Genomic DNA, 24849 nt, shown 5'->3' with positions numbered 1-24849 from the left:
ATGATTAACTCAAATATCTGCAAGTCTTCCGTTTACTAGCCACGTGAGGCAAGTTCACATTCGTAAAGCAAACTCATGACTAATTTTAGCGTGCCCGGTAAGATGCACAAGTCCGGGGTGGTATTTGAAGCTCAGCAGCTGGAGGTTTATCATAAAGCCGTAATCCAGAAGACTTCTCCTTTAGTCTTCCCCGAGTCATTCCGTGACATTTTTGAGCTTATGTCGCTCAAAAGAAAGGAGCCCAAATGCCCTGTGGCCAAACTGATCTCATTTTATCTACAGGTTTGTAAACAATTTGAAACGTTGGCTCTGCAGTAGAAAACAGGTTATCAAAATTGGTGGTGTAAGGACACCAGCGGTGACATTAATAGATCGTCTGCTCTGCAGAAGACGACGAGGTAAACTGCATCAGCCACGCGCATCCGCCTTCGCTTTACGTTCTTCATGGAGACCACCAGCTGTTTTGTCCACGCTTCTGTCCTTTCCCAGCTCGCGCATCCAGTCACGCGGTTCATCTCGGCGGTCGGTATTCGCATGCCGCAGGCGGCACAGCCCCCGGAGCCTCTCCGAATCCGGCCAAAGTCCATACAAAATGGCTCTCAGTCCCAGATGACCGTTGCTGCAAGAGCGCAGATTCCTTCTGCCGCTCGCAGGTGAGGATTCCCACCTGGGATCCGATACACCGATAAAATAAAACATTTTACAACCTAAGAAATAAGTGAAATAGCGTGACACGACCGCTGTCTGAGGTCTGGTCCTTGGCGTGCCGGGTAGTGCTTGCCTCACAGAGGTATGGTAATGCCGGCTGCCTGGAGGAGCTCTGGCTGAGCAGACCTTCGCCTTGGCTCTGCCGCCTGCGTAGAAGCGAGCAGCTCGTCCGTCGCCTTTGGTAACAGTACGTTTGCCAGAGGAGAGCCAGCGGACGGCCCCGGTTGCCCTGCTCGGAGCGCGATGCCTGGCTCCGTGGTTGTCCTTGCGCTGCGGCAGGGACGTCTCCGCTGGCTGGGCCTGACTCGCCTGTCTCTCGGCTGATTGCGAATCTGGGTGGAGGTCTGAGGTTCGGCCGCTCCCTGCGGACAAGAACGATGTCACAGGCACTTCTGTCGCCGACGCCACGGGAGGAAGCAGAACGCGGAGGCCGAGGCCTTACACGTCTGTGTTTCGCTGAGTTTGGTAGCTGAGCGAGGCCTGGAAAGGGTCTGGCACGCCATGTCTGTCCAAGGTCTCCGAGCTTATTACTGTTCCTGAGAAAGCTGGAGGATGCCTCAGAGCGTGCTCGTAGGGAGGCGGCATCTATTGAGGAGAGAGGAAGAGCATTATAGCTGATCAGAAATAACCCGCAGATTATCCCACCTCTTCTTGCAGAGCCGATGACAAGGCTCACAGCCACCACCAGCCTGAAATTAAATTCCTGCTGCCTCGATGAACACCTGGAAAACGAGTGCTTAGCACCGGTTCGCGACACGGCAGGGCAGAAATCCGCTGGGGAGGCAACGTCCCACCCCCCTCGCACTCCCTGTGCCAGGTACCTGCTCTTCCCTTCCCCCTTCAAGGACTTGTCACTACTTGTCACAAGACCAGAAAAGACTTGATTTCTGCTAAAACGGGAGTGTTGTTGGCTTTCTTTTGCCCAAGGATCAGTTACTGGGATTTATACCAGCACCTTCAGACCAGGCTTTCCACCCAGGTTTTGTTTGCAAGCACAGCAGCAGAGAGGAACCTCCAGGCTGTCGCTACATTTATTTTGGCAGAGCTGGGCTGGCTTTGTCCCTGTAACAAGGGACAGGGGTGGCGCAGGGATGTGGAAGAGCTCCCATTGCGGTTCCTCCACTACTCGTCCTTGGGGGCTTTACTCTCCCGTGCCCTCAGTGCTCTGGTTTCAGGGCAGGTATCGTTAGCTACAGCTCCCAACACCGAGCAGAAGTGCTGACTATGCCAAACTTTATGGTGCAGCTTTCAAAGCCCAAAATCCAGGTAAATCTTTAGTGCTGTACTCAGGGTTTCAAACGTTTCTGTTCTGCTTCAGTCAATGAGGTCGCTTTGTTCAACAGGAGTCTCTCGGGCCGCTGCCTCAGGACCTGCTTGGCAGATGCACTCGCTTTATTCTATTGCGGGAGCGCAAATCTTAAATGTCAGAACAGGCAAATCCTCCTGCTCATAAATAAGCCATAAACACTTCAAGGCAATAGCGAGGGGCCTCCCAGAGGTGTCCTGCAGGGAGAAGGGAGCAAGAAACCGTGGAAGCCTTATCTAAAAATAACATTCCCAGCTTGGGCTTGTACCGAGCAGATGATCCGAAGGGCCTGCCCTTTTGTCAGCAGCTCTACCCTGCCTCCTGGCACAGGCATTTCTGCAAACGCACCGGGAGAGATCGATCATTAAACGGCACAGATGTACATAAAAGCAGCCTCCTGGTACACTTTGTGCCCTTCCCAGAGATAAAGGGTATCAGAGAAAGGCAATCGCCGAGAACAGAGTCCTCAGCTACCGCAAATCGCTGAAGCAAGACCCAGATACAGACCGGAGCGGGGACTGCGCCCGAGCCGGCTCCCTCGCGCAGGGGCGGCAGAGCTCACCTCCTGGGAAGGCTCTGCCCACAGCCCAAACCTCTCGGCAATCATCTGGTGGATTTCCCGCTGGCGATCTTTCTTCCGCACGCTCTCGTAGCTTGGCAGGCGGGGCTGCTCCCAGGAGGGGAGCTGGTAGCTGCTGGGGGCTCCGACGCAGAATAGCTCGTCTGCCTAGAAACGCCCAGCCCAGAAGAGAAAGGTCAGCGTGGCGGCGGTGGCTCTTTTCGCTGGAAGTTCGTGGCCTGGTGCCACCTCGAGTTACTTCAGGGTTCAAAGTTGTGGGTGCCCTTCCTTGAACCCTGAGAGAGGGAATCCTCTCTCCCAGGGGGTAATTACACCACGACCTGCTTTGCAAATCCCAAGCCCCGAGGGATCTCCCTGGCACTTCATGCCCAAACACCTCAGGGCACCGTGGTGTCCTCTGCAGTACCCCTGGCCCTCCCCTGCAGGGTTTTACACACAGGCAGCACTTCCCAAAGTCGCTCCTGCTGTCCAGCACCTCCTCCCTATGCCCCAGGAGCTCCCCAGGTCCCCGTAACCACGGTCTCTTCCCAAGCTCATCGGGATCTTCGCTACCGTTCCCCCCCAGCTCCCATCAGGGCCCCAGCCGTCACCTGCACGCCGGGGTTCTCGGCCGCGCTCTCCAGCCGCGCCGCTCCGCACTGGGGACCCACCAGCCGCTGGCTGCTGCTGAAGTAGGGCGGGGGGCAGTCCTGTAACGAGGGGTCAGGCAGGAGGTGAGCAAAGCTGAAACCCTTCATATCCCGCCTGGCAGCGAGCGGAGCTCAGCCAGCTCGCACGGGACAGCCCGGGAAGCGGGACAGCCCGGGAAGCAGGGGAGCCGCCACCTCTGCCCGTTTGGCTTGTGGCCGCTGGCAGCCAACCCCTGCCTGCCCGTTTACCGCCGCCGACAGCTCGGGCACATCCTCACCGGGCGGCGCAGGGCCCGAGCCAGCTGGCACAGCACAGCCGGAGGGACGGCAGCCCGGGATTCATTCAGACTCAGCAGAACCATCTCTCTTTGGGGGACAACAGAAAAACAACCCAACTATTCCGCTGGTGTAGATAAGAGCCGATCACAGGCTCAGGGTCACAGAATTTGTAAGCGCTTATCTACCGAGGTAGTCATTTCAGGATAACGGAGCAAGCAAATTTGCAGAGCAATTGCTGTTCTGTTCCCGAGCAGTCTTGCTCCAGTTAAACCCGATTCCCCGTCAAGGTCTTGAGCAACAGCAGAGATCCCTCTCACGGAGAGCAGCCGCTCGAGCCAGAGCCAGGACTCGAGCGGGGGGCTGTTCCTGGCGCTCAGAAAAGCCCCATCTCTGCCAGCAGAAATCAGTCCAGAGCCTCCCAGAGCAACCAGAGATTTGCAGGGGGAAACTACAAACGATGGATTTACTTTTGCTCTTAACAACGGAGGAGCCGTTTCTCTCGGCCCTACGGCGTAATTATAGGAGCTGCAGGAAACGAGGCTGGCTGGGGGTGCAACTGTTTGCTTTAATAAGGGATTAGCGAAACCAGCACGGCCAGCGCGACTACACCTGCGTGAAAGCTGCCTCACGCTGCTACCACCGCTTCGCTTTTTCTGATGGAAATACATCCTATACGCATTCCCTTCCCGTATCTAGTTCTTCGCATCCACGTCCATCTGTCCACGCAGCCCTTTGCTAAAGGCACGATGCCATCTCCTTTCACCACCCACCCGAGAGCCAGGCCCAAGCACGGCGAAGGCTCTGCGGCTCGCGGCACATCCCGCACGGCCCCGGGGAGCGGCTCCGCGGGCCAGCAGCGCGGCGCCCGAGCCCTCTCCCCCACGCATGCCGCGGGCAGGGAGGACGAGGGGGAAAGGAGCAGACGCAGCGAAGCAGGCAAGGGGCTCCAGCAGCGCAGCCCATTCCCACTGGGATTTCTGCTGGGGACTTCCCAGCTTGTGCTGGACTCTTAAATTCGCCTTTCGTGGCACAAGTCCCTCCGTCCCCTGCCAGCCCAGGCTGGGTGTCCCCTCTTCTCCCAGGGGCTCTGCAGCGGTACCCACCGAGCAGCCACCCCCGCGGCCTTTGGAAGCCGAGCTTTCCCCAGGCAGCCGCCACCACAAAGGCAGCGCTGGCTGAACACGCTCCTCTTTTTCCATCACCAGCTTCCCCGCTTGAAAGCCAGCCCCAGGAAATTACAGACACAGGCGAAGGGGCTTTGTCTCTTGCCGTTCCCAGCCAGTCACCGGGGATGCGAGCGAGCGGCATTGTCTGCCTTTGCCCTGAGCTTCCAGCCCCCTTCCCTGTAAAACAGAGCCCGGCCTCGCACGCCACTGTGCCGGGGGAGGAGGACACCCCTCCTGAGCTGCGTGGGGAGCCGGGGAACCTGCTAGTCTGGGGCCTCGGGGGTATCACCCCGGCGGTGCGGCCAGGCGGGGCTGGGTGGATGATCTCTGGGGCAGAGCGGGAACGAGGAGGTCCCGGGTCCATCAGCGAGCCCAGCCAGGCGTCAGGAGGGGAGCCCAGCGCAAGGGACCAAGAGGTCGGGGAGCAGCCAGGGACGGGCAGGCGGGAGGAGGAGGAGGGGGGGGGGGGGACACTCACATACTGGCTGGGGGTCTGGAAGAAGCGGCAGGAGCAGAGGAACTGGCAGCACATGGGGTCCCGGTGGTAGAGGAGCAGCAGCAGGATGAGGATGGCCACGATGAAGACGGAGGTGGACACGGCTGCCAGGGGAAGGGAGAAGAGGCGAGTGAGCCCGCTGGCTCCGCGGCCCCCTCCCGCCGCCCCCCCCGGGGGCCTCGGCCAAGGGCAGCTTGGGAAAGCCCCGGGGGAGCCGGGTTCCCCCGCTCCCGTCCCGGGGACGCCAACAGCCCCGTTGTGCCCGGGGTCCCCCCCCCTCCCCGCGAAGCCGGGGAGAAGCCGCAGAGGCGGCGGGGCCCGGCCCCGTCCTGGACCCAACGCAGCCCCCGGAGCCCCGCACGGCCCGGGGCCCCCCAGCGCCCTCCGGCCCGGGGCCGGCGACCCCGGACCCGCGGCTCCTACCCAGCCCCCGCTCTGCTCCGCCCGCCCGGCGCCACCAACCCCTCCCGCCGCGGAGAAGAACCGGGGGCCGCAGCCGCCGCTCCCTCGGGCCGCCCCCGGGGCCGGGGAGCGGCTTTGCCGGCACGGCCCGGGGCCGCTCCGGGAGGCACCGGCGGAGGCCGATCCCGCCCCCGCTCCCCGCTCACTGGCGGCGATGACGATGGCCAGGACGTTGCTGTCCATGGCCGCCGTGTGCGCCGCGGCCTCGCCGGGCTGCGCCATCCCCTCACGGCCGGCGGCGGCCGCTGCCCGCGCCTCAGCGCCCGGGGCGGGGCCGGGACCGGAGGGGCGGGGCCGGACGCACGGCGCGGCCGCAGCGGCACGGGGAGAGGCCCCGCCCCGCCGGCTCCCATTGGCCGTCGCACCCCCCCCTCGCCGGCTCCCATTGGAAGGGCTACGTTCGCCGGATGGGGGGGGCGGTGCCGGCGGTTGCCGTGGCGACGCGGCGCGCGGCGGGGCGGGAGCCGGGACAGCCGCACTGCAAACGTGGCCCCGATCCGGGCCGGGGGGGGGAGCGAACGGGGGGCTCCGGTCCCCCCCCCCTCCGGAGACACAACCGGGCCAGCGCGGCTCGTCCGCGGGTGCCCCGGGTGCCGGTCCCCGGCCCCGCACGGCGCTGGGGTCAGCGGGCAGCGAACGGCCCCCGCTCCCTTCGTCCGCTGATTAACGCTGGCAGTACCGCTGAGCCACCGGGCCGGGCCGTACCCGCGGCCAGAAACGGGGGTGGCAACCGGGCTCCAGGCCCCGGGCTAAGGGAGACCAGCAGCGCGGCTCCGAGCCGCTCAGCACCCCGGTGAGCAGGCCCACCCCGGCCCCCGCACCCCGCCCGGGGGGGTTCGCACCCCGCCGGCTCAGGAGAGGCCCCTCCGACGGCCTTCTGCCCCCTCGCCCCTTCCCGCCGCAAGAACGCGACACACGGCCCGGTACGGATATAGATATATTTGTGGTGACGTTGCATATTTAAGACAACTTTACATAAACGCTTCCGACACAAGGAGTGTGAGCGGGGCAGCGGGCGCAGGAGGGGCGGCCCGGGGGGCAGCGGGTGCCTGCCCTCGCACACCCAGGCCTCCCTCCCCCCGCCGCCTCCGTCCCGTCCCCCCGCGGCCCGAGGAGGAGCCCGCTTCACAACGTGCCTCTTGCAGCATCCCTAATCCACGGAGACCGGGAGCGCGAGCCCTGTCAGGCGGGGAAGCCCTGGGCTTTGGAGGAAGGTGAAGGATGGCACGGATCTTTGGAGAGAGCAAAACCCGACCGGCCGAGCCGCGAGCCCCCGGCTCCCTGCCGTGAGCAGAGAGGTTGGGCCAGTGTCCAAGACCCCGGCCAGGCCGCCCGCGAGCTCCTGCCGCAGTCCCGCGCGCCACATCCGAAGCGTCTTCCCTGCGTGAAAACCAAACCCTGACTTCTCCGTGCAGCGCCGGTCTTCGAGAAAGGAACGTCGCAGGCAGTCCCCAGGCCCGGGAGGACGGCGGGGAAAGGGGATGCTCTGCTGCACCCCTTCCCCGGAGGAGGCGTCCTCGTCTCTTCCCTCCAGAGGAGGCAGAAGCAGCGGATGGAGCCGGCTGGACCTCGTCTCGCCTCTTTGCTTTTTGGCCAGGGAAGCACAGCAGATCCCGAGAGCTTCTGCCGACCCGGGCGAAAAGAAAAGGCTGGGCCCAGGGGCCGTGGCACAGGGCAGCCCGCCGGGCACAGCGAGCCGCAGGACATCGGCCCCGCGGATGGCGATTTGGCAGGGGACCGGGGCGTGCCTTTGCGGAAGCGGAGAGGGAGGCGGCAGGGTCTACGGCGGCTCCTCGGACTTGAACCGTGAAGCGAGCGCTGCCCCGCTCGCCGTCGCACGACGCGCGCCGGCAGCTCCAAACGTTTGGCACAGGCGGGGCAGCACCCCGCAACCAACCCCGCCCGAGGGGCGGCAGGGCGCGGGTCCCCAGCAGGACATGGGGAAACAGCAAAACAATAATAATAACAATAATAATACTAATAATAATAATAAAAAAAAAAATGTAAACGACCCAGCACCCTGTCCTGTACCCAGGACACCCAAGAGAACAAGGTATGTTACAGTCTGAGGGGAGATGGAGACACAAGGACTTCCCGGCCAACACGGGGTCTTGTCTCTATTGCACTTTGCATCATATATGTATTTCTATATATGTATTTATAAAAATACAAACTAAAGGGCTGGGGTGGAGGGGATGAGATGCAAACCCTGGGCCAGCAGCAGCTCCGTGCACACGGCAGGCTTCGACCCACTCCGCTTCTGCCTGTCCCGAGCCCCTTCCAGCCCTCCCAGGGGGGCAGCCAGCAGCACAGGGCCTGATCCAGCCCGGGGCTGGGCAGGGTGCTGAGCTGGCCCAGACCTGCCCATGCGCCAGCCTTCCCTCCATCACCCCTTCCCAAGGCTCCGAGGCCCGTGGTAACAAACGCCCCGCTCTTCCCAGCCGCCAGCGCCGTCCGTGCCCCCGCGGCGATGGGCGCCCCGGCACGCTCTCCCCGGCCAGCAAGCGCCCGTTCCGGGGGAGGTGGGCGAGACCGACCTCACGCCTCCCCCTCCGCCCAAAATCCCCCACAGGAGCAGGTTTTCCCCCGCCCGGAGGTTCCCATTCTCTCTTCCTCGAGTGACTATGGTGCAAATCGCACGGGGCGATGTAGTCCCCCCACGCCAGTGATGGAGGATGCTCCTCGCTCCCAGGGCCGCCCCCCCGGCCGCTCCTGCTACCTCAGCCGCCCGTCAGGTTTGACGGGCCCCAGTTCTGATTTGGGGTCCGGAGAGAGGGAGCTCCAGGAGGTTTTGCTGCAGGTCTCCAGGGAGGCGCAGGCCGAGGAGGGGCTGCCGACGCAGATGTCTGCCACGGCCCAGAAGGCGCCGATGGCACCGTCCGCCCAGTCCTCCAGTGCCTTGCCCGTCAGCTGCGCCTTCCGCGCCGCGTCCTCCTCCGCCTCCTCGGCGCGCGGCAGGTTCAGGATCCCCCCCAGCCCCTGGAAGCTCTGCTCCGTGTACTCGTTGCGGGGGGGCCCGCCGTGCAGCCAGTTGCTGTCGTCTGGACAGGACAGGGAGAGAAAAAGAGAGGGGATCAGCAGCGCCGCGACATCCCAGCACCCTGCCCTTCCCGCTGCCGCCCTCCCGGCAGGGCTCCGCACCCCATCCCTTCGCAACCCCAGCCCGAAGAGAGGGGTGCCGCTGCAAGACTTAGGGATGGATCTGACCTACAAAGGGGCCCTCCACAGCTGCGCAGGGGCCCGGTTTGAGGACTCAGAGGGGCAAGGGGACACCAGTGGCAAGGATGGATCCTGCCTTCTCATCAGCTGCAGCCCAGAGAGGCCAGCGCCAGGGGGAAGCGCCTTGGACTGCCCGTAGGGAGACCCCCAGCCCCAAACTCCACAGCATCCTCACCTTTCCTGAGAGGCTGCTTGTGGTTGAAGGTCTGGGGCACCACCAAGAACTGGTTCTCCCCCAGGGGCTCCCAAAACTGGAGGAGGCGGATGGTCCAGACACCGGGGCGTAGGGGATGATTGAGGGGGGGCTTGTACTGGGTGAACTCTGCCTCGGCATCCACCGTGATGTCGTAGGAGGCGGCAATGACGTAGGTGGGGTCGATCCACACCACCGTGGCCGTCAGGTTGGGACCCCGCGACCACTTCTGCATGGCCACCGGCTCGTCAAAAGGCCCCATTAAGCCTCCAAAATTGCGGAAGAGCCTTTCCTTGGGGTCCCACTCTGTGCCCACCTGGAGGGACAGGAGGCACAAGCAGTGGGATGCTGGGTAGGGAGACGCTATTGGCTCAGGTTTTGCGTTTCACCTCCCCAAACCAGGGAAGGCATAAACTTTGGAGCCCAAAGCAACGCACACCCCACCCTCCATGGCTCTCCTGCCTGCCTGTGCCATGCCAGCACTAATCCAGCTGTGTGATGCCTCCTGCAGCTGCAGGCACCAGGCATCACAGCCTCAGCTCCCCCCAGAAGATCCCCTTCAGGCCTTTTCCCCACCGATCAGCTCCACGCCCCACACAGAAGCCAAACTCCCGGACAAAGGTTTGTCCTCAGACACGACAGCGGCACCGTGTCCCTCCGTCCCCACAGCGTGCAGGTGGAGGAGAGGAGGGAGGGCAGCGCGGTGTGGGAAAGCCGGGGAGGAAAGCGGGCGTTGTGAGGGAAACCCTCCCCGTTTACCTCAAGGTTTTGTAAGCGGTTTGCCTGCCCTCCGTGGCCCGCCAGCTTCAGAGCTCCTTGGGGCATCATCCACACCTCCAGGGACTCTGCCTGCCCAGTTGCCAAATTCTGCACTTCCTGCATCACCAGGTAACCCTGGAAACGGTCGTCATAGAAATATAAGTGCACACTGGATGGGAAGCCCCGGGGCTCAAATCTGGAGAGAGACAGACAGACGGAGAGGTTGCACATCTGGGCATCAGCATCCTCCCAGCACGAGATGCAGGCCACCGCTCGGCGCCTGGCTCCAGCCCGCAGCAAATACCCCACCTGCAGAGCTTGTCGGCCTTGGCTGCCGGCGCGGCCGCAGCTTTGCGGAGCCCCAGCCTGGAGAAGGCCGTGTAGAAGGTGAGGGTGACGTCGCTGAGGCCGCTGAGCCCGTCAACTCGGTCGTAGACGTTCTCCCAGTACGCCTTCAGGGCCGGCGTGTTGGGGGGGTAGCTGCCGTAGAGGTGCGTGTCCAGGATCTCTAGCACCTCCTGATTCACCGTCGACTCAAACTTGCGGGCGAAGAAGGTGGGCCTGGAGAGTTGCTGGAAGAGCACAGGCATTTCTAACAGTGCTGGCTGCAGCCCCTCCGCCCTCCCACCTGAGCGGGGGGGCTGGGAGGGAGACAGACCGGGAAGAAACATGCCGGGACCCACCCTGCTCCCTCTGAGGGCACAGGCTAAGGAGCCGCAAGCACAGCCAGCCTCTACGTGGGATCCTCTATGGCAGGATCAGTGGGAGCACACAGTACGCTTACGGGTAATGCAGATGGGTTCCCATCTCTCCCACTGCCTCCCCCTTTCTGTGCTCAGAAGCAGCCAGGTGTCATCTAGCTCCTTCGCTGCAATCTCTGTATTCAGATGGGCCCCCAGCCTGCAGAGCCGCTGCGGAGCCCTGCACGAGGCCTGGCCACGTGGCACAGCTTGCAGGGTCAGTGCCCTGCGCCAGGTAAGCCCAGGACCGCTTGAAAATCCCGCTGACTCCTCTTTTCAGGGCTGGGTGTATCTCCCCCAAACCTCCCTTCTTCAGCCTACGCCCCTGCTCACTGAGAGCACGGGAGACAGGTCGTCACAAGGTGTTTTGTCCTGTCAAAGAGGACAGCACTCTGGAGTGGTTTTACTGAAAAGGTATTTGCCCCAAGTGATAGATCTTCAGGGAAAGAGCAGGAAAATGGGAGAGGAAGTCTGGGAAGAGGAGCAGCATTGCAAGCAAAAGCCTGGCTGCTGGGCAGAACAGTCAGCGTAATCCCGCTGCCCGAGTGTTTACAGACAAGTCTGTGCGGAGCCCCGCGGCGGCTGGGGAGCCAATCCTGCTCCTGTCCCTTGCGGGGCTGGGGTGAGGCTCATGCGGGCGTGCACAGCGGCTGGCGTTGCACCCAGGGGAGCGCCCGCAGGGGAGCTCAGAGGGGAGAGAGACGGGGAGGAGGGGAGAGAGCGGGAGGAGAAAGGATGATCTTTTTCACCTGTAGCCGGAGGAAGTCCTGGGGTTTGAAGTCATTTGGGGAGCACCCGCACCAGTCGACTATGTGTTTATATTGGCACTTACAGCCCAGCTTGCGGTTCCAGTTGGTCACTCGAAGGTTGTTATCGACCAGTGTCTCGCAGGCGTGACTGTTCTCCAGGACCGTGTGGAAGAAGGACTGTGCACGGCGGAGAAGGGACACAAGACCCAGTGGGGATGGAGGACGGATGGTTAAAGGAGACCCCCCCCACCTCACTCAGAGAGGAACAGGACAGCCCTCAGCTCCTGAACAGAAACTTATCCCCGTTCCCAGCACAGGGCAACGCGTACGAGACGAGGCTGTACGCCCACATCAGTCCTCATCCGGCCCAGAGGGGTGCCTGGACCTAAAGCAGGGCTGGATATAAATATGACCCTTGGCCTGCCTGCTCCTCTCTCCCCTCTTTCATACCCAGGTCTGGGCAAAAGGGAGGCACAAAGCTGCCTGCACAGAGCAGTGCCCTTCACAGCTACCCAGGGCGGGGACAAAGTGGGACAGAGATGTTAAGTACGACAGGAAGAAAATCCAGCCCGTGCCCTGCAGCCAGCACCCACCTCGGCTGGCAGGAGCGTGTAGGTGTAGAACTGGCGTAGCTGGGACACTAGCTGGTCGTCGGTGTAGACCACGTATTCCACAAAGCTGCGCGTCAGCGAGAACCAGTCGGAGCCCCCGTCCACCACGATGCCCTCGGGGATGTGGCGCTCGCCCAGGCGCCACATGTGGGAGTCACACTCGTGGAACAGGCGGTCCAGGCCCTGCTTCTTGATAAACCTGGGGATGGGGATGAGGATGAGGGGTTAGGGACGTCACCCGCTTTGCTGGGTGCAGCTACATCCAGAAGAACCCCCCCCTGCTCCAACTGTTTCAGTTCTTTTCTGAAATCCCTGTTTTCTGTTCCTCCAGCTCAGCTCTGCCTCTAGCTGGGATTACCTGGCGTTGTCTCGGCCATGAGACTTCAGGAAGTTCTTATCTCGGTATTTGGACAGGAACATCACCAGCTCCTCATTGGTCCTGAGGTGCAAATTAGAAAGCATTAGCGGCCCCTAGGGTAAAGCAGCCCAGTAAACACTCCCTCTGCAAGAGCCTACCCAGTAAACATTCACTCCGCAAGAACCACCAGACAAAAAGAGCCTAAGGCTGCTTGGTAGGCGCTGACTCAAACCCTGGTCCCATCGCTGGGGAGATACAGACGTGGCCCCTCTGCTGTCTGGCGCCTCACATGTGCACTCCCCTGCAACGCCCAGACCACAGGAAAAAACAGCCTCCGAGGTGCTGGCTGGGCTCCTCTGCAGAGATGGGACCAGCCCGGCCCTGGAGCATCATCACCAGCGTGTGGGTGCAATCTCCAACCCCATCTTCCCTCAGCTCCCTGCTCCTCCCTGCCCCTCCCAAGGCTGCTGCAGCATCACGCAGCCCCAACACCTCCATCATCCTCCCCTACTCCGGCAAGGTCCTCACCTTGTGGGGTAGTCGGTGGCGCTCAGGTTGATGAAGAAGTCCCAGGGCCACTCGGCCAGTTCCAGCAGGTCCTTCATGCTACGCAGGTACATCTTCAGCAGGCTGGCACCTCCCCAGATGGTCACCATGCGCCAGGGCGTCACGCGGATGTTGGGGTAGTGCCGGGCCAGCTCCACCGCCTCGCGATGGAGGTAGTTGGAGCGCTGCCGGGGAACACAGCTCACAGTCAGCAGGGAGCTCATCTTCCCGGAGCCTCCTGGCCGCCAGCCTGGGGTCAGCCCTTACAGCAGCCTCCGCAGGGAGGAGAGCAGCAAGACAAGACTGCTCTGGGCAGGAGGGATAGATCCTGCTTCCCTGGGGTTGCAGAAATAGGGGTGGGAGGGTCACAGCTCCACCGGCAGCGAGGACAAACCCTACCCAGCCCCTTCCTCCGGCACAGTCAATGCTGTGCCTCCGCTCACCGCCCACCCGCACCCCAGCTCTGTGCCCCATCCCAGTGACCGATCTGGGTACTGTTAGCATCTCCCTTCCCCTAGTCCCTCCCACACACCTTGTCGACGTGGATGTAGAAGAAGTGCTGCTGGTGGTACACAGCCTTGATGAGCCGCTTCAGCTGGCGAATGGCCCTGCCGTGCACAACCAGCATGTAGGCGATGCGCACGGGCTTGCTGGGGGGTGCCTGCTGCAGCCGGCTCTCGTCCCACTGGATGACGGGGCTGACCTTGCCTGCGCGGGGAGGGAGAGGGCTGTCAGCTGCCCCTGGCCTTGGCACCCACCGCCCCACCACCCGGAGCTCCTGATAAACCAGGGAGACCTGAGCAAGGGGGGAGACAGCAGGGAAGAGCTCAGCCTCGGGCAAACCCCATCACGCTGCAGCGCCAGGGCATGGTGGCACACGCAGCCCCTTGCGTTAAACTGACAGGGCGGCGTTGGGAAAGGGGAGGGTGTCTTTCTCTGACCCCTCAAAACAGAAGATGCAGCTGGCGCTGACCTCTGCAGGCACCGCGGGCTGGGCTGAACAGCCCAGCTTAAGGAGGCTGGCACAGCTTTGATTGGATTACAGAGGCAGTGGTAATCTGGGAATCAGTGACAGATTGAGGCTGCTTTTTGCCAGGTGGGTCAGTCTGACGGCATAAGGAAGGTGGCCCATGCGCCTGGCTGGGATATTCCCGATACCCAGGGGTGACCACGAGCACCCCAGCAGGACTCACCCGAGAGCTGGCAGTGGCGAGGCACTGACTGGGGCATGAGGCTGCCGGCCCGGTGCAGACACACCACGTTGGCGATCTCCTGTTGGCACTGCTTGCTGCTGGCCCGGGCCAGCGCTGAGAGGGCGTCTTTGCCCGTGATTTCGCACTTGGGGGTGAAGCTGTTCTCGGTGGGCTGGGGAGCCCCCTCCACGCTGCCCGTGTCGCCCTGCTGGAAGACGGCCAGCTGGGCCTCCCCACGCAGCTCCGTCAGGTTCCTCTGGCTGGAGGAGTCCGGCATAGCTGGCAGCCTCCGTCCCGGTTTGTGTCTCGCCGTGACGGCTCTCACCACCTTGGACACCAGCGCCCCGGGGCTGTCCGGCCGTCCCCGCCATCGCCCGTGCTTCCGGCTGGCACTGCCCCGGCGCCCGGCAGAGCTGTCCGAGTCCTTGGAGCCGTCGCTGCTCTCAGGCAACCTGGCTTTTTTCTGCCGCTCCTGTACCAGTTCCAGTTGGATGCAGAAGAGAGGCCAGACAGCATTAGCTTGGGCCTGATTCCCCCCGGCTCCGCCAACAAGCTCCCTGGAGCATCCTTGTTACCAGAGCTCAGTGCTCCCAGTCCCCGTGTTGCTCAGTGCTACAAAATGGCAGGCGCTCCAGGAGCAGCCACCGTGCAGCAAAGGACATTACACCATCCCCCACAGCACCTCCCTGCATGGTCCTATGCCCCCCTCATGGGGGCAGCCCCCTATTATGCCATCAAGGGAGACCCCAGTTTGCAGACCCTGTCATCATAGCACCCCAGACACCTCTGCCACCGGGCTTGCCACAAGACTAACTGGCCAAGGCTGGTTGTGTCTGCACCAGCCACCCGCCACCCTCCAGGGTCCTGCATGGGCAGGGGCACCCCCGGACAGAGAGGACGAGCACAGGGCTGCTCTGGCTGGCGGTGGTTTTTACTGGGAGGCAAATGCACCAGGCCCTCCCTGCCGTGATCACGCTGTGAGCCCCAGCCCAGCACACCCCTCTGGGAGCCGGGGTCCCAGGCGGCTGCAGCTGCGCTCTCTGGGACTAAAAGCACTGGGGTGGCATTGAACGAGGTCCTGCCCGCGCTCCCTTCCCTGGGCCCCGGCTCCCCGCACTCGGCTGGAGCAGTCGCTGCGATCACCAGCTTCTCTAGAAATCCCTTTAACAAACCCTCCTGCCGAGCCAAGCGGATGTGTAAAGGGAGCAGTTAATTACGCTTTGTTACCTCTGCCAGGCTGGCTGATGAGCAGAAACGAGTCAGCCTTGGGGAGAGCGGAGAGTTGGGAAGTTTGGATGCCTGTGAGAGCCACGCTCGTGGGAAAGCACTTTCCCAGCGAGTCGTGCCCGTGGGGCCCTATGCCCCCTGCCCACCGCAGGTGCTCCTGCCCGACAGGCAGGCAGGCAGCGAAGCAGCTGCCTGCTCCCCAGGCCTCCCAGGGCTATCTCACAACGCCCTCAAAACCCTGCCTGCCCAGCCGCTCCGCCGGGCACCGTGGGAAGCAGCGAGCGCATCGGGGGCTATTCCTGGACAGCAGCATCTTCTGAGGATGGGCAGATGCCTCACAAGGACAGCAGGACCAAATCAGCCCCCTGCATGAGCGCCGCTGTGGGCACAGCTGCTGGGAAGGTCACGGCCAGGAGAAACCACACTGTACAAAGGCTGGAAAGCATCTGATGAGATCTGCCCGCTCCGGTGTCCCTGAACTACCCATGTTGTGGTGGCACAGCCTACAAACTGTGGCTACCCAGGAAGGGGCCAAGCCACCGCTTAACTTCTGAGGGGCTGGCATTAGCAAGGATCAGCCGAGCGTCCTTCCGCCCAGACAGGCGTCACAGGCGGCCCGAGACAGGCGGCAAACCATTCATTAGTCACCATGCAGGACCATCTGCTCGAGAGTTATAAACCTGTTTTCTCCGCCGAGCATCACAGGCAAGGGGAGTCAGGAGGCGAGAAGAAAGGAGCGAGTCTCTTCCGCAGGCTCAGCCCCGTTCCTGCAGTGAGAGACCCACCGGCCCCGCTCACACCCTCTGCTCCCCAACACGCCTGGCTCCGGGAGCAGCCCCCAGGCAATGCCCACCCTCGGTTACATTCCTGCTTGTCCCCCTGGAAGGAGCCTGGTTCCCAGCTCACAAGCACACCTGGCTGCCTTCCCCAGTAGGGAAGTTGTTAGAAGCATTGCCAGCCTTTCCGGAGCTGCCAGCTAACGAACTCAATGGCTTCTAATTAGTGCACCACGGCGGAGCGATCCCTCCACCCCAGCCAGGCAGGGAACGACTCTGGACACGTTGGTCTGCTGTATTTAAGGCTTGTGCGTGGGACTTTTGGTAAAGCTCCCTGTCCCCCTCCTCCCGACACGCACAGACAACTCCAGGTGCCAGCCAGCGGTCACTTCTCCTGGCCTGCCTCCCCTGATGTGACACTGCCATCCCCACAGTGCCACGGAGCTGTGGGTCAGGTACCTGTACCCTATCCCCAGCGCAGGTCTGACCACTGCGAGGAGCGGAGCTAACGGCATCTGGTGTCCTGCAGGACTCCCCCTCTGGTTGACTGACTCTGGTGTCTGCCACAGACGAGCGCTCATCAGGCAAAAACAGTGCCAAAATGTTCCAAAGTCACCAGAGGAATCCGGACGCTTGATTGCCAATTGCAGCAGCAGAGCCTTACACCTCACAATTAAAATGGCTGGAGACAGCCCCTTAAAAACAAGCTCTATGGGGGGAAAAGTAAAAATCAAGGAATCTCAGCAAAGCTGGAAGAAAAGATGTTTCGTAGGAAGCTTCTCTGGTGGCCACAGCACATGGAGGACGCCAACACGCGGGCCCCAGAGAGGTGCTGCCTCCTGCCTGGAAGGAGGAAGGCAGCAGGGCTAAAACACTTCTCCCAGGTGACAGATCCTCAATTCCACCCACAAGGACACTTTGCAGTTTGCATTTTCCTGGTGCCAGCTCCACTGCGGACCAAGTGCTCCAGGAAGCTCCTGCGCTCGCTCAGGAGCCGTCGGTGTCACCACGATGGAGGCAGGATCGCTCCAGTCCCTCGGGCTCCCACCTTTGTGTGCAGACATGCTCATGCTGTCTGCAGCGGGGATGCTGTCAGTGAAAAGCTAGGTACCGATGGGAATTTCCTCTCCCATCTGTCAGGCTGGACAGGGATTGTGGTGTTTGATCCCAGTGGAACAAGATAATTTGGCTTCCTGGAGGTAGGAAACTCAGCGTTGACCTGGGTGGATGGAGACTGATCCAACCTCTGCTGGCGTGGAGGCCGTAAAGCAGCTGCTTGGTGAATAAAGGGAGCCTGCAGGACCCTGACACCGGGCTTGCAATGAGGAGCGACACGATCCAAGCGGCACGGCCTTCTCAAGGAGCCTGCCCAGCAGGGGAAGCTCTTCCCTCCCCTATGAAGGGGAGAAAAGGAAACCAGCAGGCTTTGAAGAACCAAGCAGGACAGAGAAAGGGGCTGCCACCGGCAGAGATCAGAGCAGCCCTTTTGGGAACGCCTGGGCAGCGCAGGCAGCTGCCAGCCCACGGCACAGGGCTGCAGCGCAGTCTCCAAGCGCTGCAGGTGCCCCAGCTGAAGGCGCTGGTCTGGCGGGGAAGGTGAGCTCGCCCGACTCCAGACGCTCCACGGCGTTTATAGGACTCGAGTCTCATTTCTGCTCTATACAGCGAGTCACAGCCTGTTCGTGGTGGGGATGAGCCACGTTAGAGCTGTGTCCATTAGTGAGAAGGAGCCATTTACTCTGGCAATTAAGAGATCCCAAGGTTCCCCAAATCCTTCCTCGCCTGCAAGGTCACGCTCTCCTGGGAGGCTTCCTCCAGCTTTATCAGAAATGCCCCAGGGGAACAGTGGCTCCTCCAGGTCTGGCCAAAATCAGAAGCTGCAGGAGGGCACAGAAACTAAGAGCTTTGCCATTTTGTAAGAAATTAAGGTTAATTGGACTTTTCCCAGCTTGCTAATGGCTTTGGGCCATCCGTAAAGTTCAGGACGGTTCTTGCCTTCTCCAAAGAGGCTTGTCCATTCCCAAGCCCTGGAGTCAGGGCTGCTGGTGGTGAACCATCCCCTCTCCAGGCGAGGGGACCCAGAGCCAAACCTGTCAGCTGCTCAGTTTTGGGAAGAGACATGGGGAAACAAGGCGAGGACCAAGACCATGCAGAGCAAGACAAGAGAAAAGCAGACGAGCAGTGTGGGATGGTGCAGAGAGGGAAGGAGAAGCCGGGAAAAGTGAAGTGATTTGATCAAGGTCATGGGAAGGGGGAAGGTGCAGTTGGGCACTCCTGGCTGCCGGACCGGTCTGCTCTCATGCTCCCAGTGACTCCGGATCATGGGCAACTCCGTGTCCTTCTCCTTGCCGCATTTATTCACTGGCTCTGTTTTGGAGGTGGCCGTACAGCAGCACATGAGGGTGCTCACGGATGTTCCCAATGTCCCAAGAGGAGGCCTGGGGCTGGGAATTAATCTGCTGAGTAAGTGGTCGCCTTAGAGACCCTCCCCTTGCAAGGGGCTGCCCAGTTCCCCTTCTCACCTCTTTGCTCTCAGGGAAAACTTTCTAGTCCTACGAAGAGACCCGCTGACCATGGGGTCACCCTCCACACCAGGGAGGCACCCCACGATGGGGAGGGGAAGCTCTTGCCCCTCCAGGGATCCCCACCTCTCACCTCACGGCCGCTGGCTTTGCTCTGCCACAGCTACCGCGCTCACCCCACGCCTGTCCCCGCACAGCTCCCGGCTCTCGCCGCACGCTGTCCCTGCCAAACCTGGCTTCACCATCGCCCTGGGGCTTGTTGGCAGCCCATGAAGAGTCTCTACAGCCCCTGGAGCACAAGGGTCCTGCCCAAGATGAGGGGCACCGGTGCCACACAGACGTTCGCCAAGGAAGCCCATACAGGGACTCTCAGCCCTTCCCCAGTGCTCTTGGAGAAACCAACTTCAGCCACTGGTCCACCCACATGCAGCGGGCCTGGACGTGGTCCAGGCAGCTGACAACAAATAAATACATTCAAGTAAGCAACCCAAAGGTCAAGAGCTTTGTTTGAAGGTGGCAGCAGCGTTCTCCAGAGGCCTGGGTCCTCCTTGACTCCTGCTCCACGCCTGACCTTGGGCAAACACCTTCGCCAGCCCGTGCCTCAGTTTCCCGCACGTAAAAAGGAGGTGACGCCTTTTGCCTTAGCAGAGCATTCTGGTATAAAGACAACAGACGACTGCAAAAGGTCCTTGTGCCCTCAAACTTCACAGGGACATCCCTGACCAGACCAGCCAAACAGAAGCCACCACAAACTTCCTGAGCTGCTGTGCGTGCTCTCCCCAGCTCTCTGAAATACCGTCTGTTTTCATATTTCTCTGGCTCAGGTATCACCAGTCCCAGCTTCCCATAATGTCTCCCAAACCACGGAAAAGCGCGAGACCCCCGGCGAGCCTCCCGCACTCCCCACCCCGCCAGACACCCCTTGGGCCACCAGGTCCCCTTCTCAGGTGCCGCAACCCCGTGCCGCTGCAGTGGGACCCCCCTCACAGGCCAGGGCCCGCTGCCCGCCCCACAGCTACGCTCCCCCAGCGGCCTGGGGCCTGCGGGACCCCCACCCATCCCAGGGACCCGCTCCTGTGACGGGGCCTCGCCAGCCCCACAGAGACACCCGGGGGGGGGGGGCACCCCCTTCGTGCCCCCTCCCAGCTCCATAGCAAGGGAACAGGCCAGCCCCCCGGGCACTGCCCCCCCAGGACCCCCCTCCCAGCACACATCGCCCTCCCATGGCCCCCCCCGCCTCCCGCCCTCCTCAAGCCCCTCACCGCCTCCCCTCTCCCCCTCACCGCCCCTGCAGCCCCCCTATCGCCCCCCTACCCCCCTCCCCACCTCCCAGCCCCTTTATCGCGCCCCTCCCTCCCTCAGCCCCCCCATCCCCTCACCGCCCCCTCAGCCCCCGCCGGCAGGCCCCGGGCCGCCGGTCCGGCCTCCCCGCGGCGCACCTCGGCCGGTCCCTCCTCGTCGAGGCCGGCGGAGGTCCAAAGGACGAGTCCCTGGAGCAAGAGAATGGCGAGGGCCGTGGCTACCGCTAGCCGGTAGCGCCGCGCCAGCTTCCTCGCCCGCCCGCTGGCCACCATCGTCACGGCCGCTCCGCCGCGGCAGGGCGGGCTGCGCCGGCGCGCGCCTGCCGCGCGCACGCGCCGGTGGGGCCGGGAGGGGCGGGGCGGGGCGGGGCCAGGAGGGGCGGGGAGAGTGGGCGGGGCGTACGCGTGTGGGCGGGGCGTGCGCCTGTCCGTAGGGGTCGCTGAGGTTGGGAAAGACCTTTAGGATCAGGGAGCCCACCGCTGACCCATGTGCTAAGCACCACATCTCCCCGGCTGTTAAGTACCCCCGGGGATGGGGACGCAGCCCCTGCCCTGGGCAGCCTGTGCCAGGGCCTGACAGCCCTTCCGTGAAGAAATTTTTCCTAATACCCAACCCAAACCTGCCCTGGCGCAGCTTGAGGCCGTTCCCTCTCGTCCCATCGCTTGTTCCTGGGGAGAAGAGACCGACCCCCCCGGCTCCAGCCTCCTTTCAGGCAGTTGCAGAGAGCGATGAGGGCTCCCCTCAGCCTCCTCTTCTCCAGGCTGAGCCCCCCCAGCTCCCCCAGCCGCTCCTCCCCAGCCTTGGGCTCCAGCCCCTGCCCCAGCCTCGCTGGTTCGTGCATGTGTGCACCAGGTGTGCATGCCTCTGCATGTGGGCACCGGGCTGTGCATGTGTACTACACACGTGTGTGCATGCATGTGCATCTGGGCACTGGGGTGTGCGTCTGTGTGCTTGTGTGCATGTGTGGCTGGGGGTGTGCATGTGCCCGTGCATGTGCATGTGTGCCCGCGTGTGCATGCAGGCATCAGTCAGTGTGTGCATGCAAATAGTTGTGTGTGTATGTGTGCACTGGAGTGCATAAGTGTTCGTGCATGTGCACGTGTGCATTGCAGTGCCTGTGTTCATGTACTTGTGTGCAAGCGGGGTGTGCATGTAGTTGTGCGTGTGCGCCCTAGGGTGTCCTGTGCTTGTCAGCAGCAGGGTGTGTGTGTGCTTCTGCATGCGTGCGCTGAGGGCTGCATGCGCGCTGGGGTGCATGTGTGCTTGCGCGTGCTGGGGTACGCGTGGGCACGTGTGCACTGCAGTGTGTGCCTGTGTCCACTGGGTGTCCACATGTAGATGCACACTGGTGTGCACACGTGCAGATATATGTGCACGCTGGGATGTGCACATACTCGTTCACATGTACCGGGGTGTGCTGCTGTGCCTCAGGATGTGCGTGTACACCTGCATGTGCGTATTGTGGCCATTTACGTACATGCGTGTGCGTGCACAGGGGCACATATGTGAGCATGTTCATGGGTGTGCACTGGGGTGTAGAGCTGTGCATGAACGGGTGAGTGCGTGTTGGTGTATGGGCACATGCCTGTGAGCACAGGAGTGTGTGCACAGGCACATATATGTGTGCGCAGGGGCACATCCATGCCTGTGAAGGTGCTGGGTGCCTCCCATGGAGGAGCCTGCTCTGTGCCAGCCATGGGTGCTGGGTTCCCCAGTTCCCTTGCAGCTGGTTATGGGGCTGGGCACGGGTCCCAGTGCCCTCGCTGGGTGCTCGTGGCTCTGCTCCACCCTGCAGGCAGTATGCAAAGGCCTTGCTGAGCCTCGGGGAGTCCCCCAGCCCCGCGATGCTGCTCAGGGGGCTCTCAGCAGTGAGAGGTGTCACCGGGCCCCCCGCACTGTCAGAGGAGGCTTTCTGGGTGCCCAGGGGTGAGTGCCAAGTTTGCTGATGCCGCAGAGCCACCGGGTTGCCAGAGCAAGAGCAGCCCCGACGGCAGGAAACACCTGCAAGAAGGCATGGGCATGGCAGGGGCTTCTGCGCAAAACCATCCTTCCCCTGAGCTTGCTTTAAGGAAAAAAAATCCCCACCCCGTTCCTGTTTCTGCTGCAATAAAACCTGAAAAGATTCAAAACCTCTTTCAGGACATCCACCCACCCAGCGAGAAGAGCTCCGGGCGAGCTCCCGAGGTGGCTGCAGGCAGCAGAAGTGCCCTGGGATGGAGCCCAGGCCAGTGGAAGACCCTCGCCATGGGAACCACAGCTTCGCCGGCCGACCCCTGCCTTCCCCTCTGTAAAAGCTGCTGTGGGAGAAGTATTTCAGCAGGGGAAATAGGAAGCAGTGTCTGGGTGGCGAGAGCAGCCCCGGGAAGCCCCGTGATCTCGTGTGACCTTCCCGGGCAGATTCTGCAGATAGAGCAGTGGGAACGCTGCAGCGTCAACTGCCCAGAGGGTTTTAAGGGGGAGAGGTTTAGATAAGAGGGGTTCCCCGGGCTGCAGGAGGGCTCTGTGCAGCCTGCAGAGCTCCGGGGGGGCTTCCCCTTCTGCAGGAGCAATTTGGTCCACGCCTGTGAAGGCTGAGAGCTGCAGGACTGCCTCAGCATCTCCACACCGGCAGAAAAAGGCTCACACATGCAAGGGTGCGACCTCCCTGCAGATAACAAACGGCCAGCCTGCTTCGGAGGCAGCCTCGCATGCCCCATCCATCCCTGGGCAGGAGGCAGTGCCGGGGCCAGGAGTGAGCACGGCCGTGGCTCTTCCCCAGCGCTGCTCCCTCACGGGTGCTTTGACCAACGCATAAGCGAGGCTTAAGCCAGAAAACACATGGCTTGTCAATAAAAAGGGAAAAAAACTCATCTTCCCTCCTCTGCTGGCAGAAGTTTGTTCTTCCCTGTGTTATTTCCCTGTTCAAGCTCGCCGTCTTGCAAGGCACAAGAGACAAATCACAGTTTAATGGTGTTTGGAGGCTGTTGATCGAAAACAAGTCGGAGTCACTCCCACAGCCTGTCGCTTTGCAGCTTGCCAGGTAGCAAGAGCAGTTTGGGAAGCAGTTGCCCAACCCCAGGGGTGCAAGCGCTGTGCTCCCCCCCCAGCTTCTTAGCCAGGGTACCTGCCCCAGCACGCGTCCCTGGGGAAGGGGGAGCCAGGAGCCTCAGGCACGTGGGCTCTCTGATGGCGAGGAGGGAAGAGCTCCAAGGAAAGATGGAGGGGCTCCCCAAATCCCGCACTCCTCCCCGGACAGGCAGGAGCAGAAAGCTGGGTGCACCCCTAGTTCATGGTGGAGGGGGGTAAAGCATGTGACTCCAGCCAGCAGCCCCCAGATAATTCCCCTCCCCTGCGTTAGACCTGCCACTTGCATCACACTCAAGTTTCTACCAGATCATGACCAAACCTGTTTATTACAGGGGTTATTTAAACTCAATTATTGCACAGCTTCCCTAAAAAAAACCCGGGCAGCAACAAGCACGCCTCAGCACCAGCACAGGCTCTTCCACCTGCACAGGACTCTGCTCTTTTTGCCCCGGCTTCAACCAGCCCAGAGCCAAACAAAGCCCAAAGAGCAGAAGAAAGACAGCTACGTCCTGCCCAGGGAGCCAAGGCTTCCCCACTGCCCCCCACTCCAAGATCCATCCATCCATCCATCCGTCCATCCCTCCCTCCATCCCCTGCCCCAGCAGCAGAGCACACCGGGCTGGCAGCAGCACCCCAGCTCCTTAGTGAGAGCTCTGTGCTTGGCTGCTTTCCTGGTCTCCCCTTCCTTAAAATCTTGCTGTGGCAGGAGTAGAAGAAAAGCTCCTTCTCTGCCTGGATCATCCCATCTGCTCGTCTCTCCTTATGTGCTAACTGGGGGCTGGAGGCTAGAGGAATTCATTAACGAGCCAGGCAGCGGGGGCTCTCCAAGCTCTGTCCTGCTGGGGTTTCTCTCTCTCCCCAGCTTCACACAAGTTCCCCATTTGCCCAGGAAGCATTTTTCTCTCCAGCAAGGCTCAGTTGCTGCTTCTGACTCTCTTCCTTCCCACCCTGGCCAAGGGAAGGCTTTTCTCTGCTGCTGAGCACCCCTGAGCATTAGCAAATTTTGTTATAGAGTATATATGCGTTCCAGAAGTCATCCCCTTTACACCTGAAGGAGTTACAGGGGTTCAGTACATGAAATATAGGTGCGATGGAGGGAAGGTGGAGAAGGGAGCAGGGCTATGTGGGACAAGGTGGACATCAGGGAGCATCCCTGCCTGGCTGTGCCCGACTCCCTCACCCATGAGGACAGCACTAGAAACCGAGCCTGGCTCTGAAAATGAACTTGCAAAATGCTCCTGCATCCATCCCCCTCCCGCTGTCCCTCCTCACTCGGGCTCTGCCTTGCAGGTCCCCAAAATAAGCAGCTCAAGGCTGGCATCTGCCTGGAGGAGATGGTGGTGGAGAAGCAGCTCTTGGTGCTTCCAGAAAAATCCCCGTTCCCTTTCAGGAAGGGGCGAGTTACAGGAAAGCTTGTGCACTAGGACAGCTTGGAAATCGTGATTTTGGGGCAGAGCTGGTTGCACAGTATAAATCAGCATCCCTGCCCCTGAAACCAGCCTGGCTACGCAGAGCTACAGCATCCCAAAAACTCGTCTCTCCACGCAAAACCACTTGCATGGGAACGTCTGCGTGGAAGAGCTCAGGTTTTCTGCTCCCAGCCCTGTGTCCGTCGGGAGTCAGCCCCTCCAACGCCGAAAGCGCGGAGGTTTCACCTGCCAGGCGTTATTTCTGTCTTCCAGGCAGCTGCCCTGAAACGCCACTAACACTGGAGAAAAGGCAAACTTGTTACACTCTTAAAATCATCCGAGAAAGCTTGAAAGTCTTCAGCTGTCAAAACTTTGGTGCTCAAAAAGGCTCTTGCAGAAGGTGCTGCCAAACTCCCCACCTTTGCACACCCCGAGGGTCCCGCGCCCTCCGACCCCCCGCGCGCCCCCATCACGCAGCCGGTGGCTATTTCTGCCTTAGCGCTGCAGCGAGGGCTTTAATTTAAGAAAGCCCCATTTAGTTCTTTTTTTAAAG

The 24849-nt window shown here is 61.6% G+C and overlaps 2 protein-coding genes across 2 annotated transcripts; both read right to left on the bottom strand.

The window, feature by feature from the left end:
• Nucleotides 1-8: 8 nt before the first annotated feature.
• Nucleotides 9-5897, bottom strand: LOC148056402 (uncharacterized). The gene is made up of 5 exons (XM_087751049.1): nt 5773-5897; nt 5147-5268; nt 3185-3283; nt 2577-2741; nt 9-1293 (listed from the first exon to the last, which is right to left on the bottom strand). Exons 1-5 carry the CDS (start codon nt 5846-5848, stop codon nt 1147-1149), a joined length of 609 nt encoding a protein of 202 aa, XP_087607175.1. The 5' UTR covers nt 5849-5897; the 3' UTR covers nt 9-1146.
• Nucleotides 5898-6550: 653 nt separating this feature from the next.
• On the bottom strand, nt 6551-20141 carry XYLT2 (xylosyltransferase 2). Its single transcript, XM_087751007.1, has 11 exons — nt 19959-20141; nt 13995-14466; nt 13334-13509; nt 12784-12986; nt 12256-12336; nt 11880-12096; nt 11287-11463; nt 10107-10369; nt 9798-9993; nt 9021-9354; nt 6551-8667 (listed from the first exon to the last, which is right to left on the bottom strand). The coding sequence occupies exons 1-11, from the start codon at nt 20091-20093 to the stop codon at nt 8342-8344; spliced, it is 2580 nt and encodes an 859-aa protein (XP_087607133.1). The 5' UTR covers nt 20094-20141; the 3' UTR covers nt 6551-8341.
• Nucleotides 20142-24849: the final 4708 nt, after the last annotated feature.

This window comes from Nipponia nippon, unplaced genomic scaffold (genome assembly GCF_047370975.1).
Source record: "Nipponia nippon isolate SJK-2023a ecotype South Korea unplaced genomic scaffold, ASM4737097v1 scaffold_14, whole genome shotgun sequence".
Classification (NCBI taxonomy): domain Eukaryota; kingdom Metazoa; phylum Chordata; class Aves; order Pelecaniformes; family Threskiornithidae; genus Nipponia; species Nipponia nippon.
Note: the sequence above shows the minus strand (reverse complement) of the source record. Positions and strands in the feature narration are given on the sequence as shown.

Bases quoted from the DNA above. Each gene is read 5' to 3' on its own strand.
- LOC148056402 (XM_087751049.1), bottom strand. From the start codon at position 5,848: ATGGCGCAGCCCGGCGAGGCCGCGGCGCACACGGCGGCCATGGACAGC. The intron at 5,269-5,772 runs GTGAGCGGGGAG...TTCCCCTGGCAG, and splicing joins GGCCATCGTCATCGCCGCCA to CCGTGTCCACCTCCGTCTTC. The intron at 1,294-2,576 runs GTGAGCTCTGCC...TCTCCTCAATAG, and splicing joins GGGCAGAGCCTTCCCAGGAG to ATGCCGCCTCCCTACGAGCA.
- XYLT2 (XM_087751007.1), bottom strand. From the start codon at position 20,093: ATGGTGGCCAGCGGGCGGGCGAGGAAGCTGGCGCGGCGCTACCGGCTA. The intron at 12,337-12,783 runs GTGAGGACCTTG...TTTGCACCTCAG, and splicing joins GCCACCGACTACCCCACAAG to GACCAATGAGGAGCTGGTGA. The intron at 9,355-9,797 runs GTAAACGGGGAG...CTGTCCCTCCAG, and splicing joins ACCGCTTACAAAACCTTGAG to GTGGGCACAGAGTGGGACCC.